Consider the following 20,559-nt stretch of genomic DNA (forward strand, 5'->3'; position numbering starts at 1 on the left):
AGTGGCTCATCTCCTACGCCCGGAAGTCGAAGACCCCATTCTTCTGGCCACAACCGCGGCGTAATCGTTGATGTCCGCCCAGAATCGGCAGTTCGGTGGGTTCCATCACCATGCGAGAGGGAAGCGACGTCGAAGTTGTCTGATCTCGGGCGGTGGCCTCTGAATGGCGCGTCTATAGAGAGAAAATAATTCGACATTTGAGAGGACTCCCAGAGGGCGTGCCAGCGGTACTTTTTTCAGTCGATTAGCTAGCCAAGCCGAAGGACACAGAAGTCGCCACAGCTGCAGAGTGACCGGTCGACCGTTGACAGAGCCCAAGTACACGGAGCAAGGCCAGCCGGAAGTCGACGCAGCATCCAGTAGGGCGATGATCCGGAAACATGCTACACGAGTTTTTCATCGAGTAGAAGCGGGTTTCGTTTCCACCGACGGCGTTAGCTGTCCCCCGTCGGATAACAGTATTGGCGGCGTACCTCTGCAGACTGGGGGCCCAAGTTGGACGCGTAAATGAAGGCCTCGTGATCGCGTGAGCGCGAGGCGCCGAGAGAGATTGGCGATAATATCTCAGGATACAGTAAGGCGACCTGGCACGAACCGCTGGAGTGTGCGGCCTAGACCGTGAAGAGAAAGTGATGTCGGATGAGCACGCTGGGGAATGCGTCCGGAGGGCGTGGCGGGAACGAGGAGACTGCCGACTTGAGCGAGTTCAGAGCGCCGCTTGATATAAAGATCCGGCTGCATCGTGCGCGTCCGCCTTCCGACGTCCGAGGGCTCTAGCGCGTCCTTCGCACCTCGCCATCGCCATCTCCCGCTTTCCGCACACGCCAGTCTTCTTCCGCCATCTCCGTCTTCATCCTACTTCTTGTATATAGCGCATTTGTGGCGCTTGGGAACACTGGTGCGCTCCGGGTTTAGCTTCGTCGAGCATCGCGTGCACTTACCATGAGGCCGATCGCTTCAGGTGCTCTCACATCTCTATGCGGCGAGGCCTTACCTGGCTTTCCCCTCTTGCGCCCTCCGGATATCCCGACCACTCATCCACCTCAACCTCACGCCTAGCTCGGTCCCCCACGGAACCTGGAGCTTACCATCGCAATATCGCCCTGCTCCCTCGCACATCGCACCCCATTACCCCTCTTGACGTCCTATGACGACGCTGCTTGCAACCATCGCAGAGCAGAATGTCGCACCCGTGCCTGGCGTTGACGACGATGTTGAACCCGATCTGAAGTGGAAGGAGGACCTTCGGTCGAGGATTGAGCGGGAGCTGCAGTCCTCGGTAGACAAGGTGAGGCAGGAGCGAGACGCATCCCTCAGAGGCATTCGTGAAGGCACACGCGAGTACGACGCCGCCATGCGGGCTTACAGGATCTCGATGGACCACGTCCGCCGGATTGCCGAGGATCAATTCAGCCAGGAGCTCAAGATCGCGCGCTTCGAGCGCTCGCTCGCTCAAGGCAAGACGGTGGAGGGGGAGGAGTTCGAGATGTTTCGGAGGCAGCAACAGGCCATCTGGGATAAGATTAAGCAGGATGGGGCGGAGCGGCCACAGGGTCGGCCGGATTCCAGTGTCGTCGGAGGACCTACTCTCGAGAATGGAGACCCTGTTGCTGTCCCTCCGCGGGCGAGTGGTGAGCATGACGCTAGGGAAGGCCCCTCTGTGCCGTATCGTGATTCTCGTACGCCTGCCAGAGCGCCGCCAGCTGTCGAGCAACGACCCAGGGATCGCGCCCACAGCGGCGGCTCCGACACGGCTCTGGGCGGGGTGCCAGGCAGCTATGGAAGCAGGCCCTCCCGCTCGCGCGGCAATTCTTCTGTCTTGGCTGCGGATTTCGAGCTTCCGTCTCCGGGTCCTTCTCCATACGAGCAATCGTCCATCGGTCGGCAAGGCATCAGCTCCTTGTCTCGTACGAGACCCCAGGAAGTCTGGCTCCCTAGGGATAACTCGCCTGCGACGTCTCGGGCCTTCGCTCATGCCACGGCCCCCGGTATATCGCCCATTAGCCCCAGCAGTAGGGAGGGCCCTGTGAATGATGCCGGAGGGAGGAGTACTGTCTCTCGTGCGGGCAGCATCCGCTCGAACGAGCGACCGTCTCCGATCACGGACCTCGAACCCGGCTCCTCTCTTCCTCGAGATCGCTTTGGTATGGGCTCAGCGGAGGAGCGGATGTACTCGCGCAAGGGCAAGGAACCGGACAGGTCGGAGCCGCCCCCCTCCCAGCCGGCGACCATCTACGACTATTACGTCGCCTCGCGCCGCCCGGAGTCGCGTACGGCGATGCCCATCACCCCCGCGCGACCCTCCCTCCCTACTCAATCCTCCGACGACCAGTACTTCTACCAGGCCAGCCCTGCGCCGGGACGCCCTCGCGCGGACAGCGACGACCGCGAGGGTATCCCCGTGCGCAAGCGCTCCTCGCGCCGCAGCCTCCCCTCGGACCAAGGTTCCCCAGAGAACCCGCGGTACATGGCCCCCAACTCCGCCTCCGCGCGCCCCATCCCAAGCAAGCGTTCCTCCAACGGCGACTACGATCCCTGGCAGCCCGGCCCAAGCCCGTCTTCCCGTCCCATCTACGGGCCCCAGAGCCCGCCCGCGCAGTTCCCGACGTCCAACAGTCGACCCATCCCGCGTCCGGCATCGAACGATGATGGCCCTCGGCGGCACTCCCCTTCTGGGCCCTGGTACGGCTCGCAGAGTCCTCCCGACGCGTTCCCTTTTGCTGGGCACGAAGTTCCGTTCAGCTCAAGCCCCCGCCATCGATACGCAACAAGCAGCTCCGTGGGCAGCGCGGGCGGCGGTAGTGGCGGGGGCGGCGGGGGTGGCAATGGCCACGGCCGGCGCAATTCGAACGGGTCACGCTCTGTGCGCTCGCGCTCCTCGCGGCAGGAGTTCTGGGGCCCAGCAGATATCTCGCAGCGCCCGCTCGCGACATACGAGGAGCAGTCTGTAGCATCTGACACCGACTCTGAGGACGACTACGGAGTTGACCTAGACGATCTATGGCGCACGCGCGAGCGGCATGAGCTCCAAATGTTTGTCGAACAGGAGGAAGCGCGACGCCGAGCTGCTGCGGAGACGAAGCGACTTCAAGAGGAGGCCCAGCGAAAGGAGGAAGAGGCACGCAAGAAGGAAGAGGAGGCCCGGCGACAGGCAGAGGAGGCCCGACGGAAGGAAGAGGAGGTACGATTGCGCGCGCTCGAAATCCAGCAGAAGGAGGAAGAGCTGCGTCGACGGGAGGCCGAGCTCGCGAAGCGGGAAATGGAGGCGAAGCTTGCGGAAGAGCGTCGGAAACGGGAGGAGTTGGAAGCGATGCTCGCGGAGGAGCGCCGCAAGCGTCGGGAGGCGGAGGAAGAGGCTGTCCGGCGCGAGCAGGAGGAGGCTAGGAGAAGGGCGCGGGAGGAGGCTGAGCGACGAGAGCTCGAAGAGGCTGAGAAGCGGAGACAGGAGCGCGAGGAGGCGGAGAGGCTCAGAAGAGAACGTGAAGATGCCGAGCGACAGGAACGGGAGAAGCGTGAACGGGAGAGAAGGGAGAGCGAGGAGAAGGAAAGGCGGGCTCGAGAGCTGCAGGCGAGGCGCGAACGCGAACGAGAGGAGCGGGAGACGAGGGAGCGAGAGGAGCAGATGAAGCGGGAACGGGAAGAGCAAGCGAGGCAAGAACGACTGGAGCAAGCGAGGCTGGCACGGGAGCAACAAGCGAAGCTGGAACGGGAGGAGCAAGAGCGCAAGCGCCTCGAGAAGGCGGAGCGGGATCAGCGTCGGCGAGAGGAAGCTCAGAAGGCGAAGGAGTTACGAGAGCAGGAGGAGAGTCGTCAACGTCAGCTCGCGGTTGAGGCAGAGGCTAGACGTGAGGCAGACCGTCAGGCTCAGCGAGTTGCAGCTGAACGGCTCGAGGCAGAACGACAGCAGAAGGAGGCAGCCATGGCAGCCGAAGCTGAAGCGCATGTACAGTCTCAGATCGAGGCTCGCGCACGAGCAGAAGCTTTCGCGCAGGCTGAGGCTCGCGCACAGGCGGAAGCACGCGCACAAGCAGACGCTCGCCAACAAGCAGAAGCACGGGCTGAAGCAGAGCGTGTCGAAGCAGCTCGCGTCGAAGCAGCGCGTCTCGAAGCGGAAGAATCTCGCGTTCGCGCTGAAGAGGCCGCACGCCAGCGCGAAGCTGAGGTAGCCTCCAGGACTGTCGACGACGCCGGCCAGTCTGTCCCAGACCTTGATGACGAACTCCAGAACCCAGAGCTCATCCGCCAGCAAGAACTCATCCTCCAGCAGATCCAGGCCCAGAACCGTGCCAAGGAAGAGGCCCTCCGACGTTCCGAGGAATCCCGGAGACGCATGGCAGAGGAGGAAGCAGCTCGAGCACGCAGGCAGGCGGAAGAGCAGGCTCAACAGGAAGGGCTCCGGAAAGAGCGGGAGGCCAGAAGGCGCGCTGAGGAGGAGCACCAGCGAAAGCAGGAAGAGAACAGGAGACGCGAAGAGGCGCTCATGGCGAGCGTCCTTCGGCAGTCGGAGGAAGAGCACCGCAGGTACGAAGAGCAGCGCAAGAGGCAGGACAGCGTAGGCAGCGCTGGGGGCTACTCGTCGGCGTCGTCCTCCGCTCCTCGCCCAGTGCCGACCCAAGGCTCTATCTACGGCGGTGGGCCGGCGGGCGACCGAAGCAGTACCGCATCCTCTTCCAGCTATAGCAGCTCCGCGAGCTTCTTCTCGGCGGCTTCGGGGCGGTCGACCTCCACCGGGTATAGCACCTCCTCCGCGGGCCGCTCTACTGCCACTCCCATCCCCAGTGCCACTCCAACCCCGACCGCCCCGCCAAGCGCCGCGTCCACCCCTGCGAAGGGTGCATGGAAGAGCTCCTCCTATTCGCAGCCTGGCACGAGTCCAACCACCCCCAGCCGATCCAACACAGGCAGCACGTACCGCACCGCTTACGGCGGCGGTACAGCTCCCCATGCCCCTTCCACTCCGAATCATGGTCGGCCTCCACCGTCGCAGGGCACTCCAATCCCGTCCGAGGAGGAGTGGGCCCGTCGTCAAGAGGAACACGCGCGTAAGCAGTTCGAACAGTTCCAGAGAGACCAGGCGGCGCAGCAGCGACGGCAGGAGGCGAAGGCGATGAAGCAGCTGAGCAAGGAGGAGGTGATCAAGCTGTTCGAGGACCACGAGCGGCGTTGGGCGCGGCTCGCGAGCATGGACGTTCTCAGCTGGCATTCCTTCCCTTGGCCAATGTTGAAGCCACCATCGGACCCGGAACAGTTGACGTTCCCCGAGGTCCAGGCGTACATCCTCTCGCCACACCAGCTGGGCGACAAGGCACCTAAGGAGCGAATCAAGGACTACTTGCGCAAGTGGCACCCTGATCGCTTCGAGACGAAGTTGCTGCCGAAGGTCCGAGAGGAGGAGCGCGAGTCGGTGAAGGAAGGCGCAGGAGCAGTCGCGCGCCACCTGAACAAGCTGCTCAGCAATCTCTCGGGGAGCGCTGAGAACGGCCTGTTTGGTTAAGTGTACGAGTAAGCACCCTTCAATTGCCTCGAGATGTGCCGTACCTGATGCGTATCCTCCGCAGTTGAGAAGAAAGCAAAGCGAACTGTAGTCTGATACCCCAACTCATGCACTGTAGGATTATCACTCATTCATGGCCTCAATATATCATACTCTCGGGTGTTTGTATACATTCGTGATCGGACGCGTAGCAGACGGAACTGGGTACATGCATCAATTGGTATCTTATGTACAACATAGAACGTGCACTCTCACCTAGAAGGCAAATACCTTTGTATAGTATTGGGTGGCGCAGAGCGCTCTTTGTCGTCCGCGGTCCTGTGGGGCTGGTGCTGTCGCGTGCGCGGGTCTCGGTAAGCGTCGTCTCATCCGAGGTCCCAGGTCCAAGGATGGCTAGTGGTATTTTACGTCCACGTTCTGCGTGCGACGATGGGGCTGCGACGCACTATTGCATATGAGGGGACGAGGCAGATCACATCTGACCGAACGTGCCCCGCGCCCGTTTCCGCGCACCACGTTGAATGTAGAGTTAAATTATTCGCGTTCGAGCGTGTTTCTGCATATATGCTATCAGCCGTTAGCTCATGAGCAAGACATGTGGCGCATACACTCACCTCGCTCGCTCGGCGGTACGCTGAGCTCAATGTCCTGTCTATATGTGTTCAGCAGGGTTTTATACACTATTCAGGACGTACTCGCATGGTCCTTGAGCGCATATAATGAAGGTGTCAGCTGGCTATTCAATATCGCCACCTGCAAGTTGCGGGACACGATCGTTGTGGGGGAGGGGCCCAGGGAAGGGGGGAGAGGAGGCGCTGAGAAATCTTTTGACTCCAATGACTACGCCCATCGTACCAACTTTGGCCGTGGATTCACTGGGAGAGGTGGTGGTTTGAGGGCAAGGAACGCGAGCTGGGTTTCGTGTGCCGCCGTTCTCGATGGCCCAGTGCATGAACTTTCTGTGACGTCGCTAGATTTGTTCACGTCCCAGTGTCCAGGGTCTCCAATGATCAAGACCCCGGGACTGCTACGGTGTTCGTTCTTGTACCGTTGTACGGGCCTGTGATTCTCTAGCGTCGCTCATTCCCTTTCTTCTCCGTCGCTTGCCAGCGTTGCGACATATAAAGACATCATGAAACAAAAAATCAATGCAGACTGAAATAACGTGCAGCTCTCCGCGTACGTAATCAAAGACTCGTATCTCAAGTCTTCGAGTCTACGGAGCATCAATCGTGAGGACACTGGACAAGACACTGGCAAGGTAAGTGTGTCTGACGGAGGGGATTCAGCAGCGAAATGTGCGTGCATCGCTCAATCACACCAACGAATGTCGATTCAAAAAGTCATACGCCCGATCGCGGAAGTGCTCATGCAGGGGACCTACAGAGAAAGGCTCGGCATTGGCAGGTGCCGTGGTCATATCCACCGCCCCATACTATAGCTCCTTTGCGTGGGGAATGGAAGATTCGACTGATGAATGAATTACTGGAACCACCAAGGCTGTCAGGATACGACACGCAAGACCCCGTTGTGGCAGGGATACACTTCTTTGTCGTCACGGCGCCAATAAGTACCGACTCTTTCGAATTGTTGCTGGGACTAATGTGCAATAAACGGACAGAGCCTGGAAACGGTTTGTTTACGGAGGTATATATGTGGTCGACGAACTGACCATGGCATGCATCGAATACCCACCTAGTTATCCTCAAGCATTCAACGTCAGGAATCCCTCCACCGGTAATCACGAGCTTGCACGTACGTCCTATCGTCTGTTGCTCTCGTGCCATAAGCTGTATTGACTGCGATGCACAGATGAACGCTACTATACCGCAACAGTTCTCGGCCACTCATGCAAAACGTCCCGCACTCCACTACCTGAACTCGTGGCGGTAGACGACGTTCGCCCTCTCGCTCTCTGGACCGACTTCTTGGTTCGACCAAGCAGGTGCCCGTCAGGATATGCCATCTTAGACTGTGTACGCGGACGAAGATACCCTCCATCGCCCCTGGTTGACCAGCTATGTGCTCGTCGGGTTCTCCCTCGGTGGTCCCATCCCTTCCGGTACCTCCCTCGATGTCATCATAGCGCCCTCGCAGCTACGGGTACTCAGAGCTCGAGGTGCACATATGAGAGGATGTGGAGACAGCTCTGAGCCGCTTGTTGTTTATCGTATCGTCGTGTCGCTCTCATCCAGAGTTTCCACGACTTCCTCGATATCTGCACGCGACTCTCCTGGTTTACACATCTCCGAATAGGGCCATCCGCCGACCTCCGCCTGCGGTGTCACACCCATCCTCGGCATCTGGATATCCGTTTGGCGATGGGTCATATACCGCCTTCTCGCGAGACAATCTGGAGGAAGTAAAGAACTACACAGCGCGCCTTTTCGCTCCTCGCAATACGACGGCATACGCACCTGTACGTCTTCGTTTTGTCGGCGACCTCATAAAGCCCAGAACTTCCTCGTCGGAAGACCGCATATTCATCACGGGGGCATGGCGGGACAGCGGGGAGCCAGGGGATACGCAGCCCCGCAATCTACCAAAAGCCTGGGGAGCCAGTCGTATACCTCAAGGACACCTCGCAGCGCGACAGCGCTACCCCGAAGGCAGGGAGAACCGTCCTCCCAACTCCCTTCTCGCCACCCCTCCTGCGCCTTCACTGGTTCCCCCTTGGAAATCACAACGGGCATCTAACCCAACACAACGACTACCGTCTCCCGTAAACCGCGAACCTCCCGGACAGATGGTCAACCAGCAGCAACCCCTTGTCAACCTCAACGCGACCCCCGCCCATCCTCAGCAGGCTGCCGCGGCGCCGCCTCACGCCCCAGGCCGGGAGAATATCCAACCGATCCCCACTACCCACGCCCCGCCCCCTCGGCCGACCCTCTCTCCGACCACACTGGGAACTCATAACGGCCAGCTCAGTCGACACGCCCACTACCAGGTCAGCGAACAGACGTTCGCAGAGCTAGCAGAACCGTTCCCGCCCTGCCACCCCTCCTCACCCTTCGTTGGTCCCCCGGCCGACCCTTGGCAGTCACAGCGGCACAACCCCCTTCTATCCACACACGCGATGGCTCAACAGCGACAGTCCGCCTTGAACCTCTTCGCCCCTGCGGCTCACCCGGCCGCCGTCGCTGCCCCCACCCCCGAGGTCGGGAGAATAGGCCCCCCAACCCACGCCCTTCCACCCCTCCTCCCCCTTCGTTGGTCCCCCGGCCGACCCTAGGCAATCATAACGGGTATCTTACCCCACACACCGCCTACGGTCTACCGCAAAACGCGGACCTCCCGGAGACGGCATCGGACTGGCCCTTCCGAGGGCTCGAGGGGCCTCTCTTGCGCACACGCATTGAGGGGACTGATGAGCTCGTGTTCGGCGCGGTCTGACGCGTTCTCTGCGTTTCAGGTAAGTCTCCTCGCCCTTCTCAAGTGTTTCGCACGAGATTGACGCGTCGATGCTCGCAGGGTAGATGACGACGCGCCCGACGGCGGGCGCGTAGTACGACCTCGACGACCTCACATCCTTACATTATTTCATATTCTGCTACTTGTACATATTTGTAGCGTTACTGCTCTCCCCATACCACCATCGCATAGCTGTACCGCGCTCCTCATCGCTCTCCTTCCATCTACCATCACTGTACATTCCTCATCGTCTCAGCTCGCATACGCTATGTCGTCAAGACATGCGTTCGGATTGTCCCCCGCGGCTGCGTGGACTCCGGCGCCTTGCACGCTGCTTACTTCAATGACGTCGAAACCGGTATCTACCTCTAATATAGTTGATTACCGGTCTTGCTGCTGATACCATTCTGATAATGAGGCGATACGTGAGAATCACCCTGTCATGGTCCTCCCGACTGTCCTTGGCATGGTCAAGCGTTCTAACACATTCTGTGATGAGTACCAGTATGTATCAAGCGGTACGAGCGATGGCACGTTAAATTTCAACTGATTTTCGAGTGTTGGGTACCCTCACCGCCAGTGGAGCGGTATGAAATGTCGGCCGGGATGGCTTCCTAGCGTTACGGCGCAAGCTGCATTGAACTGAATGGCAAAATGCGCAAGGGTGGGAGCGCGGTAGCTACAAAGCGGTCGGAGCCTGTCGCTCCGGAAAGACCAGCGTTGTTTGCATTGGCCATTTAAAGCGGCGTCGTGGAAGTACGCAGGGGATGAGTACTTCCCCCCAGTTGAGCTAGGAAGCGATGGGCGAGGCACGGTCCCGAGAGTCGATAGTGCGAAGATGCTCTTGTCGGGCGCGAGCGATTCGAAGATACTGCTGAAGGCCGTCATAGTGCACGACCTTACGTCGTCGCGCGACCTTGTCGTGCAACAGAGGGCGTTGAGGACTCCGACGATACGATAAGAGGGGAAGGCAGAGCACAATGGTTTGACATCCAAAAGCAGAACAAGGGCTGTCGTTCACTAGGTGTTGCGGTGGGCGTGGCACTGGTGGTTCGGGGAACAAGAAGGTTGTCAAGCGCCCATGGCTTCACAGCTTGGCCTCTTACCACGTTCTTTGTTCATCAATGTTACATCGCTTGATCAGGAACTCTCTGCTACAGTTCGTATGACCACCCGGCTTGGCCACCCTTCATTTACAGTATCGAGCGAAGCACAAGTACAAGAGATCATGAAAGAGACCCAAGTTAAGAAAATCATCAACAGTGACGTATCAACCGTACTGACATGCAACATCACTCTGAGCAGGCAGACAGCAACCGGCCTCGTCGAATTCGAGTCTTCTGTCTCTGCCATATGGCGGATATGCTCTTGCCATGGTGTAGTACCACAGCATCGGCAAGCATCGGCAGTTGTGGATGTTTTTCCTCTACGTCGCGTGGTTGTTATGGGCGCGGCGAAACCCTAACCCCGCCGCGTTCGGTCGTAAGCATGTCGGACAATGCTACATTGTCCACGAGTGCCGCTGATGTGGCCATTGAAACGTGGTTCAACGAACAGCACAGCGTCCTGTTCCTTGTGTGCCAATGAAGATGTGATACTGCTTGAGAGCGCAAGCTCTTCGTCCGTAGTAGCCGTCAAAGGTAGTTATATTATCTAGGAGTATAAGAGGACGAGGTCAGAGGGGGCATCCTCTCGTACGACCCTTCGGCATACTTACATTCTCGACTAGCAACTTTAAATAGACATCCTGGATCTACCGAAGGTGGGTATCAAGTTTGGCCAGCCACATAGCAAGCGCAGCTGACCTTACTGTTGTGCAGCATTATGTGGCCTCAGCCACTGTTCTCGGCCACTCATGCAAAAGAGAATCGCTATGCGAGCGCTTCCGAGTTTATTGACCATCCAAAGCGACGCGGTCACGAAGACTGCCGCGCGTCGCCGGAGGCTTGCCTTCGGGTGTTGTCGCATCGATGTGGGAACGGCGACCGGGGAGAAGCCCATGTCGCGTCTACTGACAAGAAAAGGTACAATGGCTTTCTATCTGTTGAATAGGCCACACTGACGATCGTCCGCAGTGCGACGCTTGGTCGCGTTCGCCTCTGTGGCGTGAAGAAACGCGGTGCATTGACGCGTTCTTTGTGCGTGTCCACATTTAATACGCATCCTTGTGACTGACCTCACGCCGAACACGATTCGCTCTGTCCTTTTTCTACCGCCAGCGGACCTATCCTCTTCCTCCACCGATCAGTCCTGTGCCGTTCATCGCTAAGCAGCTATCTAGCAATGCATTCCGAAGGTTCGCGCATACTCACTGTAGCTACTTGAGTGTTCGCTCACCCCTGCTTGATACAGACATGTCCAGCACCGTCTACACGCCGCTCGACCACTCCCTCGCCCCGCCACTACTTCCATTCCACGACGTCGTGAATGTCACGTCCGCCGACGACAGCGCGCCCACGCAGGACGCCCTCGCGCGCGGCTTGGGGAACCGTACCTCTCCGTCCAATGATAATCAATGGAACGAGAATACGAGAGAAGGAGGGATCCTCGCGAACCTCTTAGACTTCAAGAGCCCGCGCGAGGAGGAGGAGAGGGCGCTGTTTAACAGCATCGAAGGAGCCGATGACGAGTCGGACGAAGAGGCCGGATCGGACGAGGCTGAGTCTGACTCGTCGACTGCGATGGATCACGGGTACCAGGCACTTGGGGTTCATATTGAGCTGGACGACACAGCTTCAGGAACGGAGGATTTCGGTGAGCATCTCACGGTCTGTAGAGGCGTTCAGCTCTGACAGATGCCACAGCTTCGGTCGACGCGGACAGTTCGGCAGACTCTGACTCGGACGTTGATATGTCGGAGGACCAGGAACGTGTCAACGACGACGACGACGAGTTCTACGTCGCAGGGAAGCCCACGCTGGATGATGCCTCGTCCGTCTCCTCGGACTCTGACGACGATAGCTCATCCGACAGCCACATCGGTGTCGTCTCCATGGACCATGGTATAGCGTATACACCCTCGACTGCGGGACCTTCCACCTTCCCTCCCCTGCGACGCTCGAAGCGCATCGCTGCGGCCGCGCCCAAACGCGCGCGCGATGAAGACTCCGAGGATGCCTTCAGCGGAACCCCACAAGCCAAACGCGTGAAGCTCACCGCTCCGCCCGCGCCGCGCCGCCGTACGACGCGCGCTCGTTCTACACCCGAGCCAGCGTCGCGCGCCACGCGCATACCCTCGAAAGGCAAGGAACGGCGGGCACCCTCGAGACCTCTGAAGATGGCAGCCTCGCGCGCGACGCGCATCCCGAGATGGTTCCTGGAGAAATACTGCATCGTGAACGGGGAGGCGACGTGCGGGGCCGCAGACTGCGAAGTGGTGCTACGCGCTAATAAGCCTGCGGTTGCGCGCAAGCACGTCCGCACGCACCACCACGCCAAGGGCGAGCTGGGCGCGGCGGGCGCGGCGGAGGTGATGTGTCTGTGGGGGGACTGCGAGAACATGATCAGGCGCGGAAAGAACGGCGGGGAGCTGATGCGACACTACGATGAAGTGCATCTGGGGGTGCGGTATGTGTGTCCGGGCAAGTGTCTGGACCGCCAGAAGAAGCGGCGGAGCTTTCGGCGGACGGACCAGATCACGCGGCATGAGAAGGATAACCCGTGCGAGTACTGTGAGTTGTGTTCTGCGTGTGGCAGGTTCGGGGAGGTGTGGCTGACTTGGGATGCGACAGTGCGAGAGAACCCTATCCCGCGGGGTGAAAAGGACCCAAATGCGAAACCGAGGACACGCACGAAGTCACTGAAGCAGTGATGGCGAGTGTCCGCTCGCCATCGAATGCAAGAAGCGCAGTACCTAAGCCCTACGCTCGCGATTCATCTCTACCGGTAAGCTTGGCCGATCGGGAAAAGTAGCGGGGCGGCGCTGACCATATTATGGCTTATAGTAGGACGCGGGCAAAAATAACAGTATGCGTATTACGCACCGTGGCGCGCGACGAGCAGACACTTGCCCATCCGCGCCGCTGGTCTCGCTGGCCGTCATCGGGACCAGCTCTCTCCGTTGCCCACCCAATATCTGGGAGGGTCTCCCGCAGAGCGGGGTCCCTCCGGGGCTACCCGTAGATGTCGGGCGGTATGGTCGCGGTTCACGATTGGACAAGGCGGATGGCTAAGCCGGTTCAACCGTCCTACCCGATCCCAGCGTCAATTTTAACCACACCTCCCCTCCATTTAAGCCGCAGGGCGGCGTCTCGTAGCCTCACTGCTACTCTTCCCCACACCGCCATCCCGGATCATCGCCCTTACCACGATGTTCCCATCCACCAACTACACGCTTTCGCAAGAGCTACAGGACGCCCTTCCATCGTCCTCATCTCAAGCTCTCAGCACACACACTGCGTGGGATGCCCGCGCGACCCAGCCCACCGTCGGGCAACAAGCAGACTTCTGGCCCGTCGGCCAATCACCGCTTGACGCCTCTCCCCTCGACGCATATCCAGGTGCGGCCGCCCCCAGCTACGATCCCATGATCCTTCCCCCGTACCAGCAACATCCGCCCGCGGGGCCGATGGAGTACGGGGACATTCCTACATTCGACCTCGCGCCGCGCCTCCCCCCCAGCCCGCCTACGATGATATGCGCCAAATGCCAACAATCATACGACCCCGAGGCGAACCACGAGAGCGCGTGTTTCAGGCCACACGCCGCTGTCCCAATTCTAGCTTACATCCGCGGAGGGAAGGCGATGTACCCCGTCCTCTACCATCCTTGCTGCAGCGGGTACCAGCTCGCGCTTGGGGCGCAAGGGGTCTCGGGCTGTTACGTTGCGCCTCATTACCCGGCCGCATTCCCCTCAGCCGGCCCCTCCTTCTCGCTACCCAACTCCCACTCCCCTGCCCTTGCCTTCACTCCCGCGGATCCCGTAGGCTGGACAGCGCCCGCTGTGGCGGACCCCTCACAGGCGAACTTCCAGTGAGGTCGCAAGACGTGGGCGAGCAGGGACGGTGCGCTGGTACCCCGCGCGGCAGCTTATTGAGCTTGCAGCACGTCGATATCGTCCGGGGGCCGCTCTACCATGGCCTCGCCGCATACCGGAGGGCACAGCCTGAGCTCGGCCGTGACGGATGGACGGTCTTTCATGATTATAGTTATTGCGATGGTTCTTTTACTGTACAAAGTTCTTGGATGGACTCTCACGGACTCAGGATTTTACTGTACTGCTCGCTGTGTCTCTATCCATGTTATTCTACGTTATCCTTGTTGCTCTACGTACCTCCGTGGTTGTATCTAGTTGTATCACTATGTCTCGGTGTTTTTAGCAGTTTGCTTAGTAGCTTCTCTAGTGTTTCGTGTCTCAACAATGACACAATTCCTGTACTTCTCATTTGATCATCAACGTCTGTTTATGCAAGACCGACGATAGACGTACTTATTGTACCATGCTAAGTTAAGTACGAAGGTGCTTCCCGGAGCCGCGGGAGCAGTTTCTCACGCCACGATATGCCCAGCCACCACGCCGCACGGCCACAACTCTTCTGTTCTGTACTACGACGACAACTTGGGCCCCGGACAAGGCACGTCGTGTAACACTCGAATACCGCGGTACCAGACTGAGCTCACGCTTAGCGCTCAACGGATCTTCTGCCTGTACTTACCTTTTCTTTTCTAGATTTGGCTCGATTTGGCGGCTTCTGAAAGCTGGGCACAAATGTGCTCATTCAACCGGATCGACTCGTACATCCATGCGACGCAGCGATTCAACGCTTCACATAGATAGCGCTATGCGCGCTGAAACACGTTTCATCGAGCGCCAATGAAAACCAACTTTGCTCGGCGCTCCCGTTCGCTCCTCTCCCGCGACGTCGTACACATGCACCCTCTGCTCGCCGCGCGGCAGACGGTGGCCGAGCTCTTCAATGCGGCTCCTCTGGGGGACGGCGATCACGTTGGATACTTGAACTGGTCCCATGACCTGGTCAAGGCGATCGTAAGTTTATTACTTCATTCGACATGTTGGTGGTAGTCGCTCATCTCGAGTCTAAGCAATCTGCCGCTTCACATGGTGCTTCCGAGAGTGAAGTCGAAGGCTACGTCGATCATTCTTTTGATCTCGTATATCCGTATCTCCCGCTGGACGTCGAAGACTGGCCTGACTGGAGCAAACCGGCGTTCGTCCAGGCTCGTCTACGCATGCTCAAGCAAAGGGAAGCAGATATGCTCCAAGCATCTATCTCCAGAGCCCCTCACTCTTCTGAGTCGGCTGCGGCTGAAACCACCCTCACTCAGCCGAGTGTCCAACCGGTTGCGTCGACTTCGCCCGAGGGTCCATTTGCCGCAGGTCCTTCCCACCCGTTCTCCCGGCCCGCGCAGTCAGATCTTACAGACTCGCCGCATCCATCACACCAGAGGGATGTACCCGAAGCTCCCCAGGGCCACGAACCTGTTGCTCCACCGCTCTCGTCGCTCATGGACGACCAGTCCCTGAAACGCAAGCTCGAAGACGCTGGAGTCTCGCAGCGGCAAGACAAGCGTGCAAAGCCTGTTATCACTGCGGTACGTTGCTCATCGTACATGTCCCGTTATAGTCGATTGAATCATTCCAGTGTGATAGATGCCGCCGCATCCGTGTTCCATGCTTCCTCGCAGTTAATGCCCGCCATTGCGTCAAATGCAAGCGCGATAAGCAGAAGTGTTGTAAGGGCAAGGTACTCTACGGGGACTGGTATGATAGGAAGGGGTTCATTAGATGTGAGTCCCCCGCTCCCCACGACGCACCCCTGCTGAGGTATGAAGTATGTAGGTCATGACCCGCTTGCCATACCGGAGGCTGATGTTTCAATACCGTTGTCGGATGTCCTTTCGACCGCCTCCTCCGAAGGTGACATACCTCAGCTCGGCCCTGATCTAGGTTCGGACCGAGTTATCTCGCCGGCGCTTGCGTACCTTCACAGGGGGGAGAAGAAGGCTTCCACCGAACCTACTCCTGATTCTCTGCACTCGTCTCCCTTGCTGGAGATCGATCCACCATATCTTGATCGCCCTCTCAAAGTTGAAGATGTTAAAGGACCGCCCCTCGACCGTTCCTCGGCTTCGCTCACTGAGTCCGACTCCGCCTCTCGCGCAAGTCGCTCCACGACCGTACCGCCGCAAATCTCTGCCGACCTCTCACCCGCTCCTCTTGAGAATACGCCACAACGCCTCCACGCTATTCAACAAGAGCGCGCCGCTCTGCAGAGCCGCGTCGACATTCTGACCGATATGATCGACTGGCTTCGTCAGAAGGAGAGCGCCTTGTTGGCCGCCGCCGGTCCAGAGGATACCACTGGTGCCGTGTCGCACTAGCCCGTACCCAAGTATGTACCCAGAATCATCATTGTTCTTGACAGACATCTTTGAGGCTCCTCTAGTTCAACGTACGGAACTGGTAGACATATTATCGCGTTTCGTGCTTTCCTAGACAAACATCTTGGCTTCACGAGGTTGGACGGTATTCTGTGCGATCGAAGTGCGAGTAGTTATAAGTTACAGAGTGAATTACCAGTCGTTTGTATGATACCGTCTACCTCGCGATCAGTCTATCTACCTCGCTGTGCGACTGGCAACGGCCTAGTCGTCCGCCTCCTCCGACAGCGTGAGCCGCTCGTGGACAAGCTCCGCCACTAGCGCACCATCGATCGGGATGCTGTTGCCCTGGAACCCCTCGGGGTATGCGACGGGAGGTACGTCCGGACGCGTGAAATACCTGCGATACAGTTCAGCATACCGGAAGATATTAATGCGCGAGTGAACGCACCGGTCCCCCCAGAAGCCGTAGTGCACCATGCCCAACGCACGCGTCGTGTACTCGTAGTCGTGCGCGAAACCGCCCGGGTAGAAGAACTCCATAACCGTCGACCGCGGGGTGGGGCGCATCCAGAGCAGAGCCGTCAGACCGTTTCCGTGTACACCCATCATGATCTGCCAGCTTTCGGTCAGCTGCGCTCCTTCATTGCATGAAGTCCAGTAACTCACCGTTGTCCGCGCCGCGAGACGGAACTGCTCAATCCGCGTGAGCTTGTCCATCTCCACAACGTTCACCTCGTATCCGTGCTCGTCGCGCAGCCGGTACAGCTCCTGCACGAGCTTGTCGTGGTCCGCCTGAACGAGCATGCGGCGGTTCCAGCCTTGACGCGAGATGTATGTGATCACGGGGCGGGTGGGCACGCCCGCAACCGACATCGCGCCCGCATTGTCGTCAGCCGCCGCAAACCCGACGACATTGTTCCGGATCGTCGTCCACCAGTTCACGCTCCCAGGCAGCGAGAACGCGTTCGCGGCCGTACGCTGCGTGCGCAAGTACATCTCCCCCTGCATTGCCGCGGCACGGTCACCGAGTACGACGCGGTCGAACACGAACACGCGCGCGAGTGCTGCGCGCTCTTTCCAGTCGTCCATGAACTCGGTCGCGATCGAGGGGAAGGAAGAGCGCAGTACCCATTGGTTCATCGCTGCGTAGTCGCGCCAGTTCGCCGCGTCCAGGTGCGAGAAGATGAACCGCCGTGGAGAGGGTAACGACGTCTCGCCGGAGGTGGGGATAGTGGGGTCCAGCGAGGAGTAGGTTCGCCAGAAACCAAAGAAGAGCTCTGCGGACCAATGGTAGTAGTGGGTGATACTGTGGGCGACGTCAGCATATCGTGACCTCATAGGAAGGGGCGGACATACAATTGTTTCGGGTCGTTCGCGAGCCACTGCGCGCGATGTTCATTGAGTCAGCTGAAGAACATGTGAGGGGGAAGGTGCTCACTGATACGCCGTCCAACCGCTCAGCCTCCGTCCCAAATATTCGACGCGCCTCTTCCGTGGAGATTACGCGCATATCCTTGTCCGACGGCAATCGGCGTGCCTCCGCCTCTGGCCCATTCTCAATGAACGCGGCGGAGGAGATCATGAACTTCCGTTCCGGTACGTCTTGAGGAGAGTCCGTGACGAGGTAGATGGTGCCATTGAGGACGTAGAGGCGGTCGAATATTGTCCATCCTGCCAGGTGTTAACTCACACGGTCCCCGACGCCGCTTCTCGACATACAGAGCCCTCAAGATGATGCTTACCTGGCACATGTGCCACAATTTTGGTCTCCGGCACCTGTCCCGTGCCCCAGCGAAAGGCGGGGTTCAAGGCTTGCAGCGTATATTGTGTCTCGAGCGTAAGTGGCTGCACATCCAGCACGTCTTCCACGACGTGCGGCGCTGTCCGTATGTAGTCCCCAACAGAGCCGGAATGTCTTGGGAAGGTCGCCGAGAAGTACAGGAGCCCGATGAGGAGCGCACTAAGCAGACATAGCTCGCGCGCTGTGGGATGGAAAGGTGGCATGTGGCCGTGCAGTGGTTGGCCGGGATTGGCGTCAGATAGGTATGCTCAGCAGATTTACCAGCACGTTGTCGTCGTAATGCAAAACATAGAACGAAAAGGGAGAAGGTTAGCAGCTATGGCTGCGGACGCGCAATGGGAGGATGAGGAGGACGAGGAGGACGAGGACGAGGAGGAACGACTGTGGGTTTGGTGGGAGGACCCCGGTCACTCGTCATTACGGCGCGGGCAATTCGACGTCGATCTGTCTGCGCACCACCAAACGTAGACACCTAGTAAATACTGGAGGTGGTCATCCCGTGTCACCCCGTCTATGATGTTATGGGCCTGATCAGTGAAGAACATATGTACATGAGGCAGAACCCCTTCCACTTCCTTTTCCTACCGAAACATCCTCCTCACGGAGCCATCTCTACCTCCGGCGCGCCGCCCACGCCACTCGCCGCCCTGCGCCTGATCAGCCTCTGGAACACATCGAGCGGGCTCTCCGCCACGCTCCCGCCCCCGCCCTTTGTCTCCCGCTCTATCCGCTCCTCATGCGTCTGGTACGCGCGCAGCGGCACCCAGCTGCTCAGCGGGCTCGTCCCCGGCTCGTACGTCGCCTGCGCCACGTACAGCAGCAGCCCGTCCGACTGCACGTCCACGTGCGCCGTCTGCAGCTGCACCAGCGGTGCCGGTTCGCTCGCCCCATCGCTCCCATCCATGTCCAGGTCCATTGTGGCGTCCGCGCCCGAGAGGACGGGGACGGTGATGGGGAGGCGCCGCGCGGTGCGCGTGAGCGGGATGAGCGTAGAGAGGAGGTAGGGGAGCGTGGTGTCGGTGTGGTAGGGGACGGGGGCGAAGGTGGTGGGGTGGGGGAATTGGTAGAGTGTGTGCTGTTGGGTGGGGGGCGCGGCGTTTGGAGGGGGCGGGAGGGGGCTCAGTTCGGAGAGGCGGGTGTCGCGCCACCAGAGCCTAGGGGCAGCAGGTCAGTAGGAATAGTGTGAGCGGGAAGGGATGTAAGCACCTGAATGGGGTGTCGCAGTCTGCGAGGTCCTGTCCTTTCCATGTGACGACGTCGAGGATGTGGAGGATCCCGTTTTCGCGCCAGTTTTCGTCGAGGATGCAGTCGAGCACGGTCTGTGGAGGGAGGATCGACGGAAAAGGTTTAATGAGAGGTTTCCCGAGGACGCGCGAGCGCAGCGTCGTATTTGGCACTAGTAGGATATCGAGTTAGTAATCTACACATATCGCGCCCTCTTTCTTTCACGTACCGACACCAGCCATGCCAGACGTCTGGTGCGTCACGGCCAAACAACGCTTGCCGACGGGCACGGGCGCGACCGCGACCCACCCGCTCTCGATGTCGTCTGGGATGCCATCGCGCAGATCGCCCGAGACGTCGAATCCGTCGCGCATCTCCAGAAGTTCCGCATACATGCACTTGTCTGCCCACTTGCTGGCCTTGGTGTTCTTCTTGCCGCCGGCTTTCGCAGGTTGGGACGTCGCGCGCCCCTTTCCCTTTCGCTTCTTCTTCTTTGGTGCTTGTGCTTGCATGGTGACATCTGGCGTGATGGGCTCTGCGGTTTCGCTGGGGGGAGGGAGGGCAGGTGCCGCGGGTAGTGTGGAGCTCGCATCCGCACTCGCAGGAGGCGGCAACAGAGAGGCGAATTGGCTTATGCCTTCGCGGACTACGTCCTCTGTATCGTCTCCCTCCTCGTCTGAGGGACCAAGCGTGAGGTCTGCAAAGAAGTCGAGTTGTCTGCTGGAGTCTATCCGCTCGGCTCTTCTCTGATCAAGCTACATGTAAGCCAAAATATGTTCAAATTGCAGGGGTTGCTCCATACCCGTTTTTGCTCTTCTAAAGCCTGTATTTGCGTTTCAGTCCACGATTTCGTATGCCATGAGGGCGCGGCTCGCGTACCTTGGCTCTGCGGACGTCTTGTGAGGCGCCAGAATCTTTCATGGGCGGCGTTTTGAACGCAGCTTTCCGTTCTTGAAACATGGTATTACACATGCTCTTGCACGTCCTATTCCTTCAAAAGAGTGGTTGTACCACCCAATCTGCACGAAATTGGTCCTAAAAGTTGAATCAATGTCAGATCCAGCCGTGATCGATGCCGCCACGGTAAGCAGGTCATGTCAAAATTCTGACCTTCGCTGAGGTATTCGTTAGCCGGAAGTACTGGAGCAAAAATATACTGGAATATATGCAAACAGTCGGTTACGGGCAGTGACCCAGTCGTTGTGTTCACGGTAAGAAGGAACTCGAGAAGAAAGGCGCTCGTTCTCCAAGTGGGCGCATATGGGCGCCTACTGCGGGGATG

General features: G+C 59.0%; 7 protein-coding genes across 7 annotated transcripts; 5 read left to right on the forward strand and 2 right to left on the reverse strand.

The window, feature by feature from the left end:
• Positions 1-5,107: 5,107 nt before the first annotated feature.
• TRAVEDRAFT_130112 (uncharacterized protein) lies at positions 5,108-5,494 on the forward strand (the record flags this gene model as incomplete). The annotated part of the gene is made up of 1 exon (XM_008043366.1): positions 5,108-5,494. The coding sequence occupies one exon, from the start codon at positions 5,108-5,110 to the stop codon at positions 5,492-5,494; it is 387 nt and encodes a 128-aa protein (XP_008041557.1).
• Positions 5,495-8,240: 2,746 nt separating this feature from the next.
• Positions 8,241-8,729, forward strand: TRAVEDRAFT_50519 (uncharacterized protein; the record flags this gene model as incomplete). Its single annotated transcript, XM_008042982.1, has 1 exon — positions 8,241-8,729. The coding sequence occupies one exon, from the start codon at positions 8,241-8,243 to the stop codon at positions 8,727-8,729; it is 489 nt and encodes a 162-aa protein (XP_008041173.1).
• A 2,462-nt stretch (positions 8,730-11,191) lies between these two features.
• TRAVEDRAFT_50520 (uncharacterized protein) lies at positions 11,192-12,719 on the forward strand (the record flags this gene model as incomplete). Its single annotated transcript, XM_008042983.1, has 4 exons — positions 11,192-11,204; positions 11,261-11,662; positions 11,713-12,579; positions 12,640-12,719. 4 exons carry the CDS (start codon positions 11,192-11,194, stop codon positions 12,717-12,719), a joined length of 1,362 nt encoding a protein of 453 aa, XP_008041174.1.
• Positions 12,720-13,217: 498 nt separating this feature from the next.
• TRAVEDRAFT_22409 (uncharacterized protein) lies at positions 13,218-13,883 on the forward strand (the record flags this gene model as incomplete). The annotated part of the gene is made up of 1 exon (XM_008042715.1): positions 13,218-13,883. The coding sequence occupies one exon, from the start codon at positions 13,218-13,220 to the stop codon at positions 13,881-13,883; it is 666 nt and encodes a 221-aa protein (XP_008040906.1).
• Positions 13,884-14,777: 894 nt separating this feature from the next.
• On the forward strand, positions 14,778-15,557 carry TRAVEDRAFT_22410 (uncharacterized protein; the record flags this gene model as incomplete). Its single annotated transcript, XM_008042716.1, has 3 exons — positions 14,778-14,894; positions 14,951-15,460; positions 15,519-15,557. The coding sequence occupies 3 exons, from the start codon at positions 14,778-14,780 to the stop codon at positions 15,555-15,557; spliced, it is 666 nt and encodes a 221-aa protein (XP_008040907.1).
• An 837-nt stretch (positions 15,558-16,394) lies between these two features.
• TRAVEDRAFT_152588 (uncharacterized protein) lies at positions 16,395-18,383 on the reverse strand. The gene is made up of 6 exons (XM_008043367.1): positions 17,995-18,383; positions 17,691-17,923; positions 17,609-17,634; positions 16,919-17,558; positions 16,701-16,864; positions 16,395-16,649 (listed from the first exon to the last, which is right to left on the reverse strand). Exons 1-6 carry the CDS (start codon positions 18,254-18,256, stop codon positions 16,514-16,516), a joined length of 1,461 nt encoding a protein of 486 aa, XP_008041558.1. The 5' UTR covers positions 18,257-18,383; the 3' UTR covers positions 16,395-16,513.
• A 268-nt stretch (positions 18,384-18,651) lies between these two features.
• Positions 18,652-20,269, reverse strand: TRAVEDRAFT_171933 (uncharacterized protein; the record flags this gene model as incomplete). Its single annotated transcript, XM_008043368.1, has 5 exons — positions 20,157-20,269; positions 20,080-20,100; positions 19,507-20,023; positions 19,260-19,449; positions 18,652-19,207 (listed from the first exon to the last, which is right to left on the reverse strand). The coding sequence occupies exons 1-5, from the start codon at positions 20,247-20,249 to the stop codon at positions 18,652-18,654; spliced, it is 1,377 nt and encodes a 458-aa protein (XP_008041559.1). The 5' UTR covers positions 20,250-20,269.
• Between the last annotated feature and the right edge of the window lie 290 nt (positions 20,270-20,559).

Source organism: Trametes versicolor (assembly GCF_000271585.1).
Source record: "Trametes versicolor FP-101664 SS1 unplaced genomic scaffold TRAVEscaffold_9, whole genome shotgun sequence".
Lineage (NCBI taxonomy): Eukaryota > Fungi > Basidiomycota > Agaricomycetes > Polyporales > Polyporaceae > Trametes > Trametes versicolor.

What these genes read in the sequence shown, in the direction of transcription:
- TRAVEDRAFT_152588 (XM_008043367.1), bottom strand. Translation starts at nt 18,256, where the DNA reads ATGCCACCTTTCCATCCCACAGCGCGCGAGCTATGTCTGCTTAGTGCG. An exon ending in AATTGTGGCACATGTGCCAG is followed by an intron (nt 17,924 to 17,994) that starts GTAAGCATCATC and finishes AACACCTGGCAG; the next exon opens with GATGGACAATATTCGACCGC. An exon ending in GCGAACGACCCGAAACAATT is followed by an intron (nt 17,559 to 17,608) that starts GTATGTCCGCCC and finishes CGTCGCCCACAG; the next exon opens with TATCACCCACTACTACCATT.